Source organism: Genypterus blacodes, unplaced genomic scaffold (assembly GCF_046128005.1).
Source record: "Genypterus blacodes isolate CSIRO-AG114 ecotype Tasmania unplaced genomic scaffold, CSIRO-AGI_Gbla_v1 ptg000027l_1, whole genome shotgun sequence".
Lineage (NCBI taxonomy): Eukaryota > Metazoa > Chordata > Actinopteri > Ophidiiformes > Ophidiidae > Genypterus > Genypterus blacodes.
The window spans coordinates 149,618-162,549 of record NW_027466840.1 but is presented as its reverse complement, the minus strand read 5'-3'; the positions used below and the strand labels follow the sequence as shown (position 1 = coordinate 162,549).

The window sequence follows — 12,932 nt, the reverse complement described above, 5'->3', positions numbered from 1 at the left end:
TGATCTGCCCTAGGCCAAGGTATGGCAAGGCACCAGAGAGGCCTTTGTTATTCTATGAGGATTAACTGTCACACCTCCTTTACCAAATTAACTCCTATGTGGTTCCCCTTGGAATAAAAGTAAAATTTCAGGCCAGTCTTGTAATGCTGGCTGGCTGGAGCAAGGTGGTATTTATAGTCTCATACTGTGCTTTTTTAAACTGTTAACAACCCATTAATAATTCAAATGAGGTGTTGGACCAAATCAAAATTAGAGCACATAATTCACATTTATGAAATGGGAGTTATTCAAGTGTCTAAGCTCTAAACACCGTGCCACCCTTGCAATGCATGAGTGTGACCCAGTGTCTACCAAGTTGTCAGTAAAGAATATCCCGAATTGCCCCCGGGTAACTCTGTGTGAAGATATTGTTGTATTTGCTCGGCTTAATTTATGCGACAGAGCCTCTGGATGCACTCAGGTACCTTTGGAAAACGGGACTAAGGGAGTCGGTTTGGAAAACAACCCACCATGGAAAATCAACCGCTGGATTACCGGTGAACTTGAAGAAACCCCACAAACTGCAGGTGAACTCCCTAGAAGATGGGGACGGATGTTCCAAATATGTCTCTATATGAGGTGATCACAGCGAGAAAACATCAGAGAAGAGACAGAAACCTCAATGTGAACCCGTAGTTTATCATGTTTGGCGTTCTTCAAAAACAAGCCGGCGTGCTTAGCGTCCTCTATGACTAGCATGGGAGAACGGCAAACGGGGCACCCTTTGTTGGTTTGTGTCGATGAGGATTTAGTCTAAATCTGCCGACATGCTTTGCAGAACACAAAATATGTAAATGCCAAGTCAATCACTTGGCTTAAAGAAAAGGGACAGGATATTGATTCTGTGAAAACGAGGTGCAGCATTTTTGTCTAATCCTGATAACCGGACAATCGCACACTACAAGCATCTGTTCTGCTCCATGTTGGAACGTATGAAAGTAAAACGAGTTAGCGAAAGGCCCAAGATTCCCCAACACTTCATCTGACCAGTTAACACAGGCTGGCAAGAGATGGCACTAATAATCCTGCAAATCCTGTAAACGCAGCCAAAATAAAGCTTTGACAAACTCTTTGAATTCCACTAATTCTCTTGTTTAATCAAAGTGGGAACTCGAATGTGAACCACAACATCCAAAATCCTTCCTCGCCAAAGCCCTGCAATTACAAGGGCAGAGCTCTATGAAAAACTGTAATATTCTTGGAGGGCACCAATAACCTGGGCCTTTAAAATCACCAATAACTCTGTATGAAGCCCTGGGGAGGATGTTGAGCAACAGAAGCAGCAATCAGAAGGAGAAGATGGTTAAATTCTTCTGGCTTTCATTCCTATATTGACAAAGGCTATTGACTGGTAATAAAACTGAAGACAAGCTGCTGGTCATAAGAAAACACTCTTTCTTTGTTTAGATGTTTCTATTTTAAAATGTGACGAGTCAATATCTCTCCTCAAGGGCCTTGGACAGCTCAATGTTCTTTAAAGCCCCAACAAAGAAATAGTTCATGTGTGTGTGTGTGTGTGTGTGTGTGTGTGTGTGTGTGTGTGTGTGTGGAAATTCAAGAGGGGGAACTTAAACTGTTGAATGGTTTCCTTAAAACCAGCTAGCCAAGGGACTAAATATGAAAACTTAGCCTTGTGATCAAATCTGCCGTATTAACATTGATATCAAATGTTCATTAATTTGCCCTGTCCCAATCATCATTCTATGGTTTCATAGGGCATTGACATATAAGTCTTACAGCTACTTACCAGATTTCCACTTTGTCAGAGTTTGAGCATCTATGGATAAAATAAGAGACACTTAGGTTTATAAAAAAAAAAGGGTAAAAGTATGCACACAAAATTGATTATGTCATTAAGGAGTCGTCATTCTAAGCGTAGGCGCGATAGGTAGAGCTCAGTCATCCTTACATGTTTTTGTTACAAACTCCCCCTTGTCTTGTCTATTTTCGAAAGCGCCATATCTTCTTTTTGACAAGCATGCCTACCTCCAACAATGAGTCTGATAACTGCAGCGACCTGCAGCTGAAAGAGGACAGGGACAGGACAGCGATATGTCACTTGCAAGCTGTCGGGCTCTTGTTGACACTGATGACACTGTATTTTGGTCCGGATCTAAACTGAAGTGCACTTATTGAGTGTGTGGGGCCTTGAATATAAACATAAAAAAGTAACAGAGGCAGTTATAATCTAAGTTGTTACAGGTAAGAAAGCACATATTTTAAAGCTGCATCAGTAAGTGACTACAAATTGGAGCCTATCACCAATCTAGGATAGCAGCATAGTCACAACTGCCTGCGTTGCATATCAGAAACCACACTCAGGCACGTTAAAAATGACACCACACTTAACAGTTGAAGACTACAAAATGAGCTTTCACCATCATTATTTCACTTGTTCAATCCCTACTCTACTCTGTGCATTTTGACTTTGAATTAAATCAAAATGCCTTCAGATTGCCCCCCCCCCCGAATAACAACCTTAAGGCTCATCAGGGAGCCATGAGCTGATGCCAAGTTATACTGTTGTCAGATAAACAGTGCTTTATCACTGCAGTACAAGGATCAATCAACATATAGTGCCACAGGAAGCAGAGAAGCTGAAGAAATACATGAGCCTGTAAGTCAAAGGAACTTCTACAAACATGTACAAAATGCAAAAAAGTGTCATTAATGTGCAAAAAAGCCTCGGAGAGCTAACATGGAGCGATGCCAACATTTCCACAGAAATGAAAATTGATGGTTGTTACGCCCTGAAGATGAGCAGTAATGGAACAAAAGGACGAGGCAGGGATCCAGTGACGCCCACGTACGTGTCATTAGCATGTCATTAAAATTGCCTAGCAAAGGTCAGCAAGCACTGTGGGAAGCATGATGGATGCACACTCGGTGGTGACACCAAAGTCAAATGACCTTTATTACAATCAAAACTTTTACTCGGGGGGCCAGTTTGACAAGAGACAGAAAATCAATCAACAACACTTCAGGACATCGCAGGCAAGGAAGGTTGAATCGTGACAGCAAAGTATTAAAAAGTAGACGACTCTGCAACCTCAAGACTTGGAGGGGATGCGATGCGTTTGATCGAGGGAAAACAGGAAGATAAAGAATGTATTCCTGTGACAAAACAAAAAGCTTTGCGAAAATATAAGTTATTTGATTTGTGTCAGTTTGTTAGATATGTGCATAGATTATTGAATATTTTCCTCCCTCCAAAACCCCTTTGGGATTCAATATTTAAAAATAAAAGCCAAAATGAGGGCTGATGCTAATCCAATTTAAAAATCTAAAACTTAATTTAACTCCACCCCCCTATCTGCTGCTCAACAACACACACTTAATATACCTGAATCCTTCGAGACTTCAATGCAAAAATAATTGAACCTATTCCCATCCTTATATTCAGAAAATGCAAGTCTGAACATCACTTAAATGCCAAGCCAGCTTGTGCTTTGAATGATAAGGGAATTTTCCTCAGAGTCACAGGAAACTTGTCACTCAGGGTTTGAGAAATGTAAAAGGAGAGCTGTGGGACTGCAATATGCTGGTGCTCAGCACTCTTCCGCTGCTCCATTTATTACCATGACATAGGCTCCTGTATTTAACCCTTGCGGCTGTTTTTAAACTTCTACCATTTGTCATCATGACCATCGCACCAGAGGTGCTAAGGCCAATTTACTTTAGTCCAATGTGAGGCACTGCTGAAATGAAATGGAAGCTGTTGCATGATCCTACCCTGTGGTGGTTCTAAGAAATGACCTAACTGTTTCTCCAAACTGCTGGGGTCCTGTGGATTGTGCAAATTGCATTTAATAGACACTCTGACCAAATGACAGGGTATTAGAAAGTGGCGTAACACTTACCATTGTCCCCTGCTTGCAGCTCTTTGAGGCGGTCGGCCCCTTGTGTCCTTCGTCTGTGGCCCTCTAATCTGATCTGTAGGTCCTCTGCTACCTGTTGAAGGTCTCTGAGCTGGGCCTGAATAGAGCCAATATAAAAACACATTTCAGTATAAAATACCTAATACACAGCTGTTGTACACTATGTGGGACTTATAGTTGGACTTTATTCATTCATTTTCCCTCAAATGAGGTCCCCAATCCTGACAAATATCAGATTTTTGGAACAAACTCAGTCATAATGTAATTCACATGACATTTACAGCTAACAGGGGTAGATAAAAATAGCCCTGAAATTCGAGATGAATAGTTTCAGTTCAAACCCCCATGTCACTCTGCACACATCCACTGCTTCACAAGAGAGAAAATACAATTAAAATCTCGACTGTCTTTCATCTGTTCACCCTCATTATCAAACGCCATCCACTGCACATGGAAATGACATGATGGCATTAGCCAACGTTTCCACAATTTCATTTGACTTCACGAAAATGATGTGAACATGAATTGACCGTTAAGGACCACAATACTGGATATAGGGCTCTCTTGGTATTCTCCAGTACATTATGTAGACCAATTAGGAGTTTTCATAGATCCAATTTTCAGCATGAACCTTCAATAGCACCTTGTTTATCCATACCACAGCGGATTTTCCCCGTATTGCTTTATACATAACACTGATCACATATTTCCTATTGAAGGAATATTACATCAACAATTGTATTGAACGAGTGTAACTGGCGACACGGGTATACTTAACTGATATACCCAATAACGTTAGAAAAGTGGAATGGGAGCTGCATAAACTGTTTAAGTGTTTTTGACTCCTTCACTTGTTCTTTTTCTATACCTTTCTTTGTAGATCAGTACATCTACCCCCTCACCACAACAAGTCCATGCATTTGCAAAAAACTTGTATGACAGCCATCGGGGACGCCACAATGGACTATTTAAATCACTTGCGTCAGGAGGTGTTGCTGTCGCACCAAAAATGACAACTTTTGACAGCCAAGCACAACCTATCATCACTCTCTGTAATGGACCAATTAATATGAAAGCGCAGCCGGGCTTGTGCGACTGTTTGTGTGTGTGTGTGTGTGTGTGTGTGTGTGTGTGTGTGTGTGTGTGTGTGTGTGTGTGTGTGTGTGTGTGTGTGTGTGTGTGTGTGTGTGTGTGTGAGTGCGAGTGCGAGTGCGAGTGCGTGTGTGTCAATACAGCCTTCCAATCTCAGCTCAGGGACACTCATAATGCAGTGATGGATTCTGCTCGGTTCGGATAGGGATGACTACCTTTCTGGGGCATACCGCTTGCTCAGCCGCATTCAGTTTGCTGCACTGATTTATGGCATCCATTTTGAGCGTACAAGAGCATATTTGCTCGTGAATAACAACAGTGACGTCAAAGGTTCCTCCGACATTTCAGTGATGCGACGCGCCAAATGCTAATGCGGAAAACATTAGAGTTTCTACTCACTAACATACCGTAGATAGAGGCTTTTTGATACGCCCTATGGAAAAGTCAGACTTTTAAAAAGATGAAGTTTTCATCTCATACATCTAAAAAATTAGGAGTTAAGTGCAATCCTCCTCCTTTCTGTGGAACTACTTGGAAAGAAAAAGACCTGGGACTAGAGAAAATAGATGAACTAAACAGATCCATTAGTAATATTGTTTATAAAAATGTGCCCTGAGATTTGGCCAACCCCCAGAGAGCAAATTAGAGACCACTTCATCGAGGTTTTTATTAAACACCACCATATTGTGTCTTTGTGGTCAATTAACAGCAACTATTCTTACCACTACCGGATAGAGCACACATTTTGCATCCATTGTGCAAAGGCCTCTAATTTTATTATTTTCTATCATTCCATTCCTTCAAATCCAGCAGTGGTAACCCTTGAACCATGAGAGGAGTTCATTTTGGTGTCATTGTGTAAGGTATGCTGATATGGGGGCCCCCAAAGTAACCCTGCCATATCAACAGAGACACATTGAGAGAGAGGGAGTGCGGTGTGCAGCAAGGCTTGGTGAGCCGGGTGACACTTCAGCCTCGATCTGCCACTCAGCCGCTACAGAGAAGAACATAGAACTGAAATACTGGACAAAAAAGGAGGTTCATAGCTCACATGCTGAGGACCATCGGCTGGCATTCAGGCATGAGTGAGTGTTTGTATGAGAATGTGAAAAAGAATGTTTTAAAAAATGTGTGGTAGAACAAATGGCCAAGAATAATGTAAGTTATACTAATACATTTACTATTTTACTATTTACCATACATTTGAAACATCTACTTATGTGGCACTTGTGACATGTGTCTGAGTTACGGCTTTCAGTAATATGAATGCTTTAAACCCAAATGAAAAATATTTTTAAAAGAGAGCCTCACCTTTTAAATCTACTGATTTTATTTTGCTACATCTTCGGTTTCAATTTCAATTCAATTTGGACTTGAGCTTGTTGAACTAAATTTGCTAATGGGGAGTAGGAGAAAACCTGCAGAAGTAGTTTATGCTCATCATGACGCGCTGCAAAATGAGCATGTTGATTCAAAACGGGCTTGATGACTTAGACTCTTGTTTATTTGTTCTGCTGCGCCCCCAACCATTTACACTGTGCTGCTTTAGAGTGATTGCAAATGAAACAGAGTCACAGCTGAAATCCTTAGAGATGCTGATATGGAGACTTGATGGCAGGAAGAGAATCTGATTATGTTTATGGGTTACAGATGATAAGTTATTACAAACTACAAACTACAACTAACTACATTTGAGACATGGTACACTGAGATCGGAGTATATCTGCTGGGGCTCTCACATTCTAACACGGCACAAAATTTAGATCAAATAGAGTCATTAAATGCTTTCTTTGAGTTGGAAAGCATCTTGTTTTGACATGCCAAAAACTAAGTGCACAGAGGGGTGAGGCGGAAGTTAGCAACTGCATAGCAGATGCCTGTAGCAGCAGGTTTCCTGTCATCAACATGTATGGTAAAATCATATCATAGGGCACAAGCTGCAAATTCACATCAGGGATTAGGGGAATCTTTTGCCTTAATTTGGTAGCTGATGGGAAATCCGAGAGGAAAGAGAAAGGAGAGAGGGAGACGGGGGGGGGGGGGAGAGAGAGAGAGAGAGAGAGAGAGAGAGAGAGAGAGAGAGAGAGAGAGAGAGAGAGAGAGAGAGAGAGAGAGAGAGAGAGAGAGAGAGAGAGAGAGAGAGAGAGAGAGAGAGAGAGAGAGAGAGAGAGAGAGAGATGTGGCTGATCAATTCACTTAGATTGTTTTCCTCTGGCACAATTTGTCAGAACAATACAATGATGGAGCTTTTTCCTTTTGGGGTGTCATATAGTAATAGCTACTTCAACAGATTGACCATGTACCTGTTTCTCCCTCCAGAGCAGCACCCCCTCCTCAATCAGCTGCTGCTTGAGCCGCAGACCCTCATCCAAGTTCCTCATCTGGCCCTCCACCGCCGCTCTCTCCCGCTGCCCCAGATTCCTGAAGAAGAGGGTGCAAGAGAGAGAGAGAGGATGCACACAACCATCATTACTGAGAAAACATTGCCTACCCCTGCTATGGTCATTGAGATGGCACAATCCAATTTTTAAGGGGCCACAATACTGCAGGAATCCAAATGGGAAAATAGAAGAGTAAATAAGATGTGGGCCGATGCTCTGTGGCTGAACTAAATTGTTTTTGAAGTCTGGCAAACACAATAATAGTGTGGACCTTGTGAGATCATAATGAGATATACTCTGCTTGTATGTGGTTTGAGGCATATGGCGGCGAATGAAATAATAGAGGATTGTCAACAAAGGAAGTGGGTTACTGTAATAGAAGATGCGCTTACACATGGGGCTACATTTCAAAATCATTTTATGGCCGCTATTTGCAATACGGCTTGGAGAAAACGATAAATATGACCTTGGAGCAGACCGAGTTCTTATAAACATTTTTATTTACTGATTTCCACTGAGGCAATATGTAATTTATATTCCACAGAAACTAGATTCTCTTTCCAAGAGGCAGCACAGCATGGGATTTTGGAGAGCAGCGTTTACAGCGATTGAATACAAATTAACAAATAACATGATGGATGGTGAGTCAGTCTGTCTTCATCATACAACTTTTGTAACGCAAACACTTTAAAATAGAACAAGCTTAATGCCAATGAGGAGGCATAGGAGCCTGCATACAGAACTACAGCGAGTTTTAATCAAAGTGACACCATGCCCCCTGGTGGCACAACGAATGAGTCACTGCCACATGCGCCCAGCAGAAGCACAGACCAGAGACTAGAGCACAGCTGCTATTATCAGTAACCTAATGATGGAAGATAATTCAGAAAAAATAAAGCTGCATTTTCTGCTCAAAGTACTTTCAAATATACTTCCCAAATACCATGGAATAACTTTGTATTTACTTCAGATTTCGTGTATTGTGAAATCTCTGATCAAACAGTTGGACTTGGAATGAGAGGAGTGGACTCACCTACAGGAGTTCTGGCAGCGAGTGTGGCTGTTGTATTCATCTGAAGCGTCGCAGCAATCTGATAAGAGGAGCAAAAGAAGCCAATTCATTCATGTCGTGGTCGCGGAATTTAAAACCACATCAACAAGAAGTCCTAGTATTCCCCGGAAATTCAATTGTGACCATCTGGGAAAAGACGATGTGATGACCCAATTACATGCTTTCAATACACAACATTCCCAGGACTCTTAAGTGGAATTGTAATCAAGATTCCACAAATAGGAAGAAGAAGTCATGACTGCAAGGTGCTAAAATAATCTACCAGCCTTCCATTTCTGATAAATGATTTTTTTTATACAGAAACACCAGATGTGTTGATCTAGTGAGTCAATTCTCTGACAGATAAAGGAAAGATTGTGGCGTCTGCATGAGATCTCTCTCTTTCTCTCTGACTCTGAAAAGGCCTCCGGAGATCAGCCACTTATAGGTTCAATTACGTGGTGTTTTGTAAGAGCTCAGATCTGGATTCTCTTCAGATGTTTCACCCACGAGAGTAGTCACACTGTGAAACTCCTCAATTATCCAGAACCCCATTGGTAACCAGTGGAACGAGAGCATTACAGCACCAAAAAGGAAGTCGATGAACATCTCTCAGCAAGCCGTCAAAGGGGAGAAGCGATGAAGTGTTCGCTATTAAGTGGCTGCATTAATGGCAGGGAAGGTATGAGAAGACAAGTGGGAGTGGGTAAAAAAGGAGCGCTGAGCTGAGGAAAGGGAGCAGCAGCCTGTGAGAAATCTCCCCCTACTGCTCTTTCATTCTTCCAGTTTGGTTACCCGCTATGGCTGTATGGCATCAGAAGCTGCTGAAAGAAGAAATGTCGACAACGGAATGTATTGATTTGCGCGGGAAGCACCTGAAGAACAGAAGCAGACAGGGAGGGGGGCTCAAAAACGATCTAATTAGGCATTGAGTGTGGCAGGTTTCAAGAGACAGAATGGAAAAAGGCCTTGAGAAAAAAGAGATGCTTCCGCTGAAGGGATACTGAGTTAGGAGTGTGAATAACTGTGCCTCAGCATGTGTATGTTACAAAGCAGAGGTTTGTTTGTCGGGTTCTTTTCTTTATCTCTGTCAGTTTGTGCAACAAAAAGGGAGTGGCACTGTGCACGGCAAATTCCACCACACCACCCCTCTGACAGTGAGTAAACTATGAATTCCTGTCCATGACCTGGAGAGAGTAAACAGTGTTATCTTCTTCTTAAAAGCTCTGCATGCTTCTTCTTCTTGTTCTGCTCCTATGAAAGGCAGCTTGTTCTTTCTACCCCTATTACACTTAGGACGTTGAGTAATTGAAACCATAAATGAGACCATTTTATTTTACACGACTACACTGACTGGTTTAGTATAATTCACAATTGTACGAACAAACAGACCACAGCTCTGTCAAAATACAATACATCCCTATTCCAATGTTGATCATTCAGCCATAACTAAACAGGATGCTATCATTTAATGTAAAACCTCACACTCAAAACAAACATTGATACGTGCCCCACCTTTTCACCAGCAAGTTGCTACAAATAAGCCAGGCATTCATTTGCAGAAGGAATAACCTGTTCCATCCTTTTCACTCAGCACTGCCCTTTTCTATCTTATTCCATCCTAATGCTGAAGGAGGAAACATTGCTAATCCATTGTCTCACTTTAAAAAAATCTGTCAGGTTTGGCAAGGTTTCCTCACTCTACAGTATACCACATAGAAATGCTTACCACAGATGCCATCGTTGACCCGTGATGACGGTATGTAGCGTGGGCGGAAACCCAGATTGGTGCAGTAGAACCGGCCACCGGGACAGGCGGAGGTGCCTATAAGAGTCCATGAGCAGAGGTTAGTGTTGCATAATACATACATACTATATAATGTGATGCGACTCCACACACAGCAGCTATACATTATCAAGTTACTGGTGGTAGTTGGTGCTTGCTAAGTGTGCTTCACACCCCAGTACAGTAGGTGGCAGACTAAAGCTGGTTGCACCACCCGATGTGACCCCTTGCTGTTCCCTGTCCCAAGAGCAGATGACAAACTACTGCAAAACCTCTCTTGATTAAATGTTGTCCCTGAAAGATTGACAAAAATAAAGAACAATTCCAGAATATGCATTTAATCTTTGTGTTAACGTGTAAACAGACTCACGTAACTGGTTGTAAAAGCTAGAAGACATCTTGCCTCTCATTACCTATCAGTGATTCCCAGGGGTTCCGCGGGGGCCTGTACTACCAAGAATGATTAAGGGGTTAGTCATATAATCCTATTTTGAAGCTCATGTCTGATGATGTCATGAAGCTAATTCACTTCTGAACGCACTGCTGCTATGGTAATTTATGCTCCTCACCAATCCTGGTCCATTTGTTGGAGCTCAAGTCAGGCTGAAACATAACCCCCATTTGTCCAATGACCTTGTTTGGTGAATAGCATCACCGTTCCTGCAGGATCCCCATGACAAATCTTTAGGGGGTGTTGTTTAGATAGTGGCAAAATTCGCTCGAGGATATTCTTTAGCAACGCTACAGATTATTGGTGGAAGGCAGAGAGTTTTTATGTGTGACTCTTACTTGCTTTGCCATGCGTTTCACACTGCTGAGATTGCAACTAAAACAATAACAATGAGAATAATGCTCAGTTTAAAGGCATTGATCAGAGCAACACAACAAGATATAATAATGACACTGAACTTGTATTTTGTGAATGAAGTGAGATGAAATTCATCTTTATTTTAACTGTATTTGAAAGGAATTTAATACAAAATACAAACACACAACTCCCTCTGAAGTGAAATGACATACAGGTGCATCTCAATAAATGTGAATATAGCAGTCTTCACCCATGATTGTGCCTACTGAACCAGACTGAGACAATTTAAAGGCTCAGGAAACCTTTGCAGGTGATTTGAGTTCATTAGTGAGAGTACAATATTGAACTTTTTCACAATATTCAAATTTATGAGATACTGAATTTGGGGTTTTCATAAGCTGTAAAGCATAATCATCATAATCAAAACAAATAAAGGCTTGAAATATATAACTTTGTGTGTAATGAATCTATAATATATTAGTTTCACTTTTTGAATTGAATTACTGAAATAAATTAACTTTTCGACGACATTCTAATTTATTGAGATGCACCTGTATGCCGCACATGACCGTTCCATATTGTTCCTATAGGCAGACACGCTTTTATGGGAGCACACACGTCTCTGCATTAAAAAAGCCAACATTAACAAAGTCTGTTGATTAACAGCGATGTGCTACTGATAAAGCCTGATTGCGGGTTTCAATTTTGTCAAGCCAGCCTAACCAAACAAGGCAGAGGTCTGTTGAGCTTCCTTTCGTAGTCCAGGGCCCAGGTTTCCTGGAAATCTCTGTCAGTCAGAACTGAAGAAGCCCTTCGGATCAGAGGTGAAATGTCTTCAAGCTTATACAACCAAGTCCAGTTGCCTGAGGATGAACCTTCCTTGGATACCATGACCTGGAGGACTGAGAAGGCTCTCAGTCCTCCAGGTCATGTACAGACACTTGTTGCACAACACGCTTCACAGCCCTCACTGCTCACAATACTGTATGTTCTAGAAAAAACAATTGCATTTACTTGGAGAAGACAACAGGACGCAGGTGATGAGCACAACCGATTAAAATTTGGTGCAGGAGCTGCCAACTTCTATCTACACACTTTTGAATGATGCAGGGAAATTGTCAGTTCAAGTCCACTTGGAAATAAAATACCTTGCATCTTACATTAAAGCAATTGATCTAATATAAGGTCTTGTTAAGTATCTCACACAACAAAGAGCGCTGGACAGTTCAAGGCATTTCCCAACCATCTCATTGAGCATTCCAATTAACAAAAGTTATACATTCATCCCTAGTTTGGTGAAACCACATCAGATGGTGAAGTTGATTTATGCACACTCTGGAATGGAATGTGAGTATGGTAGCGTTGGGATATACTTTTAATGAGTAATGAAATTGAATCATGAAGTTGGGCTCCAGACAGGCGGGTAGTTACTCTAGTCCTGCCATTTTGGTGAGAAAACTGATTTATGTTTCATGGCTAGACAGAGACTCACACTACAAAATGCTTAAAAAGAATTAAACAATCCTTAAATAAGAGTGGTAAATGCATATTATTTAAATAGAAATGGTCAAAATACACAATTCTTAATCAAAAACTAATAGAACTAGAAATAGCCGTGAAAGGTAGGGGTAATAGAAAGCAGTAGAGGTTTTTTTATTTTTGCCAAATTGTTTTATTGAAGATAGCAATGAGCATGCAGTTATGATGAGGGAACACGTGATAAGTGTAAGAGAGAGTAAGACCAAGTTCTTTACCAGGTTCATCAGAGCCATCTTCACAGTCGCAGTAATCATCATTCACCTGCTCAAAGGGGATGATTTTTGAACCATCCAAGCACAAATATGACTTCTTCTCCCTGTAGAACCGCTTGTCTGTGGAAAGAAAAGGGGGAAATTGA

General features: G+C 41.4%; 1 protein-coding gene across 2 annotated transcripts in view; it reads right to left on the bottom strand.

Annotated features, from left to right (window-relative positions):
* LOC142993059 (glucosidase 2 subunit beta-like) overlaps positions 1 to 12,932 on the bottom strand; it is a 93,878-nt gene that overhangs the window by 80,487 nt on the left and 459 nt on the right. Inside the window, exons 2-7 of one of the 2 annotated variants that reach the window (XM_076143666.1) lie at positions 12,790 to 12,906; positions 10,171 to 10,266; positions 8,424 to 8,481; positions 7,313 to 7,430; positions 3,900 to 4,014; positions 1,787 to 1,816 (exon numbers count right to left, since the gene is read on the bottom strand). In XM_076143666.1, the coding sequence (XP_075999781.1) occupies positions 1,787 to 1,816; positions 3,900 to 4,014; positions 7,313 to 7,430; positions 8,424 to 8,481; positions 10,171 to 10,266; positions 12,790 to 12,906 (534 nt within the window). The remainder of the gene's footprint in view (positions 1 to 1,786; positions 1,817 to 3,899; positions 4,015 to 7,312; positions 7,431 to 8,423; positions 8,482 to 10,170; positions 10,267 to 12,789; positions 12,907 to 12,932) is intronic. The other variant, XM_076143667.1, reaches the window with a different exon arrangement.